Source organism: Haplochromis burtoni, unplaced genomic scaffold (genome assembly GCF_018398535.1).
Source record: "Haplochromis burtoni strain Fernald_Lab_line unplaced genomic scaffold, NCSU_Asbu1 Contig_81, whole genome shotgun sequence".
Lineage (NCBI taxonomy): Eukaryota > Metazoa > Chordata > Actinopteri > Cichliformes > Cichlidae > Haplochromis > Haplochromis burtoni.
In genome coordinates, this window is record NW_024582442.1 from 250,443 (window position 1) to 257,218 (window position 6,776).

The following is a 6,776-nucleotide window of genomic DNA, read 5'->3' on the forward strand; positions in this document are numbered from 1 at the left end:
GGTAGCGTGGCCGAGTGGTCTAAGGCGCTGGATTTAGGCTCCAGTCATTTCGATGGCGTGGGTTCGAATCCCACCGCTGCCAAGAATGTATTATTTTCTGGATTAGCCATGACTCAGTTGAGTATGTGGAAGGCCGTAGACAGGTAGATTGGACCCGATGTCATCAATAACATTAAATGTCCAAGCGACGATGTGAATTTTAACGCTGCAGGTAACCCTTGGCATTCTTATGCAGTGCAAGTGCTCCCCCATGTGGCAGCTTCAAACATGACAATGTTGAGCTTTCAACCAACACTGATCCCGATAGTGGAAGGACAGCCATCCTTCCACTAAGACCACTTTCGATGAGGCTTCAGTGAACAGTTGATAGCAGCTGAAGACTAAATGCATCTCTCGGGTCCTTTGTCAGATCTTTGCAGACTTTGAGATACAGTTCATCTGCTGAACATATTTTTTAGGCCTCCCACTTCTTCTTTCGTTCTGGACTTGACCAGTTTACTCACATTTCCTTAAAAACTGACCGCACTCCATGCTGAGATATGGCAGTTTTTCCCCTAATACCTCTTCACGAATCAACTTGTTCGTCCACAAATACTATTTTATGTCGGGCAGATAGTGTTATCTCGGCCATTTAAATAGATTCAGCAAAAGATATGTGAACAAATGATGTGTTTTTGTATGACAGGCTACTAGTAACAAAGTCCTGACGATACAATTTAATACTGTCTGTTATGTGTTCACACAACACTCGTTCGTCTCTTGAGTTAGCTGCCTTTTTTATGCTTGAATGATTCATAAGCCAGTGAATGTGGTCAGGTACAAGGACTGGAAGCCAACGTGCAAGTAAAAAGTTTGAAAAACCTTCAGAAAGCCTGAAAAAATTAATTGTGCATAGCTACAGCAAAAGACTATAATAATGTCTTTGAACCAAAGAAATTAAGGGTGACTCAATTCTTTTGCACAAATACAGTATATGTAAATATGGTCTCTGGAGTTTTCTAGATGTTTTTATTTCTAAAAGTGTACAAAATTTGCAGCTACAATAATAACTGAACTCTATGAAATCACAAGTCTTTATGATACAAATTGGAAGCATGCTTTAAATACAATGACTTACAGTTTAGATAATTTTCTTTTTGTGATATAAAGTTAAATGTTTGCTTTAAAATAAACCACAATAAAGTCAAATTCCAGAGAAGTCAATAACATTCACATAATACATAATAGTTTTCAGCCGCCTGCTAGACTCACGTTAAACTCAGACACACACTGAGGTCTAAACATAAAAACAGCGGCTGTCTTTGAAAAGGGGAAACACAGAACTTGCATAGCCTGGTATTCTGGAGACGTATTTTTGGAGCACGTTTAGCTGGGTCTGGTGATTTGTTATTATCAGTCAGTCACCACTTACATTGTCACACTGTAATCAGTTAACAGAAGCTGTGTAAAAGCAGAGTCTCTCATCTGAAACTGCAATGCCTGAGATGAATGCAGTGCAGTGGAGCATCAGTGAAGGAATGTTTAGTTCTGACAAATTACGCAACATAGCATGAGTATCACCACGCTGAAACCCATCAGAAGCAGCAGAAAAAGGCGCCGGGGCTGCCGGGAGGTCCGGGACAGGCTGAAAAGCGACGAGGTGTTGCGAGGCGGTCGAGACTTCAGGTATTGCTCCACGGAGTCTGCGAGGGAGTAAGGCTTCGGGCTGTAGCCCAGATCTCGGCGGGCCTTGCCAATTTTAAAAGTGTGGCTCACTGCAATGTTCCTGACCTGCAGCGGAAGAGATGAGGCATTTATAGCTTCTTTTTTGTTGTTTTTTGTATTTCTTAATACGATCAGAGTCGTCCAAGTTAAAGGTCATTCTGTCAGGTTAACGGCTCACATTAGCCTCAGTTTGGCAAACTTAGTTTTACATTGTGATAACCTGTGACTGACGGATGCCTCCAGTTACTGTGTCTTCTTTCCTCTGAGTCTAAGGTTTCGGCATGTGAACACAGTCTGACAGAAGAGGTCAAACAGACACCGGTGAGACAAAAAAGAGTTCCTACTGTCCCTTTTCTTTTTTCCATCCATGAGTCACATTTTCTTTAATGATTTCAGTCAGTACACACCTTTTAGGTCTTTGGAGTTTTCCTGTATGACTCATTCAAATCTGTTGTGTATCCACGCATTAAGACCAAACTGCTGAATCCTGATTATCCTGCTATATCTGACAGTTATCCTGACTATATACAGTATTTTTCTCCATGCATTTCGAAAAGCCTTCAATTTTTCCTTGATTGTCTCACATGGAGTACATCTTGTCTTCCAGGAGTAACTCACTGCCACAGGCACCACTCCAGGACAGACACTATAATCAAATGTAGCTGAAATGTGACCCATGCATTTGTATTCTCTGGGCTAAAGTACACATCTTACAAAGTACACATATCCTTCTGCAGCTGCTCGGCTTCTTACTAGTGCCCCTATGAAGGGTGCTGAGATATGCCAAGTTTTCAGCATATAGCTTCTTGGGAATCACTTTGTCCATAAAAAATATTTTATGGCAATCAAACCGTGTTATCTTTGGCATTTTTTAAATTCAGCTAAAAAATTGGGGGAAAATTACTTGACATGGTTTTGCAACAGCATGCTAGAAACAAAGTGCCTTAAGATAGCATGTCAAAATGATCTTTTATGTGTAGACACAACACTGGTGCTGCCTTGACTTAGCAGCCTTTTTCATGTTTGAATGATTCATTGGTCAATGATAATACAAGATAAAGCACCGGTTTTAAAATAAGTGAAAAAGGAGCCAAAGAAAGAAAACCTTTGAAAGACTTTCAGGAACCCTGGAGAGCTACTGTTCAAGACCACGTCACAGAATTACCAGAAAGTTTGACGCCCTGGAAGCAGAATATAAAGAAATGACTCGTGACTTTTTGTGATGCCAGTGGGTCCAGAACATAACTCGTGATAAATTATAAAATTGATCTTTAATATTAAAATGTGCATTTTTGCAAAGGGAGACCATTAACACCAAAAATAATTATACCGTTTCATCATGGTTTTGTAGTTTTGTGATGTTTTGGGGTTTTGAATTCCTAGTTAATCTTTTCAATTCTTTTTCTGATTTTAACATTCTGCAGACTGAGTTTTGGATTCCTGCTTTGATCTCTTACAGCCGTGGTGATGTTGAGCTTTAGATTTTAAGTGTGATTTCGGCTGTGGTTCCTGTTTAGTTTTTGTTAAGATGGTTTCCTGCTGTGGTGTTAGTTTAAAATTCTTCATACATGTTTAATGTGAGTTTTTGTGTCACCATGTTTTGTCTTTTGATTATTTCCTGTTTTATTTAAAATTTCAGTTGTCCCTCACATCCTGCACCAGAATCTTTTTTTGCCCATCTGCCTGCTTTTCTCTCAGTTTCTTGTGCTCTTTTTATTTGTGTAACTTTTTAGACTTTGTATTTCATTTATTTATTTATTGAGCAGTAAAACTTCTCTGTCTCATGCATTATCTTTTTTTCTTTACCAAACAGTTCATTTCTGTTGGCAACATTTTAAAATATTCACTTCAAGGTACTTCATTTGAAATTCTATATAAGATATAAGAATAAAACCAGATGCTTAGTTGCTCCTTACAACAGATTGATTCAAATTTTGAAACTGTCTTCCTATGTGCCTTCACAGACCAGGAAGAGGAAAATCTCTGCGCATCACCCCGTGCCTCAACCTGAGGGTTGCCGGGATCATTTGAGACTGGCCGAGAGGTGGCACAGCCATAGCAACCGCCTCTGCAGTGATGTCACTTCCTGTAAACTTCACCTCAAACTTCCTGGTCTGACCCACGGCAGTTTATGTTTTATTTACAGGGCAACCACTGATCCCCACGGCCAGCAGCTGCCTGAGAGAGAGAGCTGCGCATGCAGGCCCATGGTGCTCAGCTTTGGTTTCTGTCTCATCACACATTCATGAGGACCTCACAGGCCGCGTGTGACGGAGGCGCCTTAAGACGTGTCGTACTCCAAGCTGCTCCTTTAATTTTATAGTTTTTTGAGTCAAGTAAATGTACGCAAAACCATCACAGATACAAAGACAGAATTAAAAGTTAAGTGTTCGTTTATCTGCTGAATTTAAAAAAGGGCTCACTTTAGTTTTTCATAATTCATGTGCAAGAGATAGCATCAGATGAGGGAGGGGGGGCTGGGGGGGCTGATCGGAAAATACTAATGTAGTCAGTCTCTGTCGTTGGAGAGACTTAAACATGAATGTTCTCATCAGACAGCGGGTAACTTCATCTCCAAGGTAGATATATGTACCGAGCTTGCCGGTGCTGTAACGTTCTGCAGTATAGAGTGACATCTTGAGTTAAAAATAGCTTTCAGAATCAGACTTAACCTTTATAGAAGAAGAAAGCTGCATAATTACCTCACTTCTGGTGAAAAGGAGCGGCACTGTTATCACCGGTCTCAGGACCACGTGCAGATATTCCACCAGGATGGCTTGAAATAGGAAGAAACACACACACACACACACACACAGATTTAGCAGCAGCTCACCAAAGTTTCACTCAACTATAGTGAAAGTGAAAGAGAGAAGAGCTACCTGCTGAATAGACGAGTGAAACCGGCAGATTTATCAACGGCTGGCTGTAGCCCAGCTTCTCAAACTGCAACAGAAAGTTGAATTCAAAACAGAGGTAAGAGCAGCTTTCAGAATCAGAGTTACTCTTCAGGTAATCGCTGGTTTTAGCTTTTTCCTTAAGTCTGCTGGCAGACGGAGGCATCAACTCACCAAAGGCATCAACCATTCAAACAGATTGACCGAAACGCCATCGTTAATAAAATAGGCCTGTCCACTCTGCAAAAAGAACAGTTAACATGTTAAAAATGACCGAAGCAGCTGTGAGGCCGGAGCAGTGGAACTCATCGTGTTTACTGTTTAAATTTTCTGAGGTGGACTCACAGCGACACAGCTCCTCTTCAGCGTGAGGGCCTCAGCTGCCTGCCTGTGGGCCAGTACCAGGTTATCTACGTGCACCCAGTTCATTTGAGCCCGGGGGTCACCAAACCGGAAACTGAACAACCGACGCTCCACGTTCATCTGAGCAAGGGACAAAAAGCTCGTCTTGCATCGTTTTCTTGATTTAAACATGGACACTAAACCCAAAAATGTGTCAAACTAACATTTTGGATGGTGATATCTGCACAAAAGCTGGGAGAAGAGTTGCAACAAAGGTGATGGGTCTAATTCAAAACCGGTCTGATGCAAAAACCTTATGTTCAACCCAGTGTTTTACTGTCAGTTTTACTAACTCTGGGTTTGCTAATATTTAAGTCCACATGTATACAGATTAATTATACATTTTATTTCACATCAATTCCAGACTAGTGGTTACAGAGACAAGCAACCGACAGAACATTAAAAGTCAACGCTTCTGGCCTCTTGGCCGGTAGTAAACCCAGAACATAATGTAATCCTTGCAGCCCTTCACCAGACTGTGCCGACAGCCGCCTCGCAGAGGAGACACTGGAAGAAAAGGCATCCGTAACTGGATGCCAGAAGAGCTCCATCAATAATGCAAACTCTTCAGACAGGAATAATTCTGCCAGCGAGGCTTCAGACACCGCGAGATGAACATTTTTTTCCAGTGGCAGCACAGAAGTAATTCATCATCACTGTAAGACACGCTCGCTTTAGTCCCCTACCATCACTCTGTGTAGGTGTCTTCTCTCCTCTGGTCCGTAGATGCCACAGGGCCGCAGGATGCAAGTGCGCAGCAGGCCTCCACCTTCATAAAGGAAGATCAAAATGTCACTTCATAAATATTTTAAAGCTTTTCTTTATTAAAATCTAATTGGGATTTTTTTTTTCTCTTCTAGAAGTAGTGGACTAAGTACATGCATTAAAATACCAATGTTACAAGTACTAATATACTCAGAAACAAGGAAAAGGGCTGCATTAAGACTTGTGCTTATTTATATCTATTTATATGATACTTATAATGTAATGTATCAAGATAGTTTTATATGTTGTATGATTAATTAACACAGATTTAAGGCAAATAACAACAACAACAACAACAACAACAATAATAATAATAATAAGGAAGAAGCAAAGAAGGAGAAAACTTCTGCAAGATAAATTTGAATGTCTTTTATGTTTATATCATTCACTGTATTTATATCATGCCAATTAAAGGAATTTTGCAATATAAAGAATTTTTAGCCAGGACATGGTAAGAGTGGGATTAAAAATTCCCATTTAACAAGAATAAACCTCCAGCAGAACCAGTGAGAAGCTGTGGCAGGTGAATGGAAAGAAAACGATTAAAAGGAGAGCATGGAGAAACAACAACTATGGCTGGACATTAAATAAGCCTGTGAAGTGTTCTTAAGTAAACCTTACATATAGACTCAATCAGGTGGAGCAGGTGCAGTGGAGCAGATTTACTTAAAAATGGCTTTGTAGGAGTCACATATGAATTTAAAAAGACAAAGATGTGTATGCTGTTCATCAGATGTTTAAATGGTGTTTGTGTTTGATTACGTTCATTTTTTGTGGTTGGTCTCATGATTGGACCTGATTGCCAGTATTAGGGATGGAGTCAGCTGGAGGGCAGAGGGGTTTTTCTCTCTCTTCTCATTAATAAGGATTCGAAACTTATTTTCCAATCTCAGCGAATCAACTGAATCAAAACAAAAGTTTGCAGACCCAGTCTTAGCATCTCAGTGACTTTTAGGTTGTTCCTGACATCAGTACAGACATCCTGTTATTATTATTATTATTATTATTATT

The 6,776-nt window shown here is 40.3% G+C and overlaps 1 protein-coding gene and 1 non-coding gene across 2 annotated transcripts in view; one reads left to right on the forward strand and one right to left on the reverse strand.

The window, feature by feature from the left end:
* Window positions 1-82, forward strand: trnal-uag. The gene has a single exon. It is a non-coding gene; the product is annotated as a tRNA-Leu (tRNA).
* Window positions 83-994: 912 nt separating this feature from the next.
* Window positions 995-6,776, reverse strand: part of sdr42e2 (short chain dehydrogenase/reductase family 42E, member 2) — a 10,885-nt gene continuing 5,103 nt past the window's right edge. The window contains exons 6-11 of the mRNA XM_005925501.2: window positions 5,687-5,769; window positions 4,944-5,081; window positions 4,773-4,838; window positions 4,584-4,647; window positions 4,407-4,480; window positions 995-1,770 (exon numbers count right to left, since the gene is read on the reverse strand). Coding sequence (XP_005925563.2) covers window positions 1,522-1,770; window positions 4,407-4,480; window positions 4,584-4,647; window positions 4,773-4,838; window positions 4,944-5,081; window positions 5,687-5,769 — 674 coding nt within the window. The 3' untranslated portion in view covers window positions 995-1,521. The remainder of the gene's footprint in view (window positions 1,771-4,406; window positions 4,481-4,583; window positions 4,648-4,772; window positions 4,839-4,943; window positions 5,082-5,686; window positions 5,770-6,776) is intronic.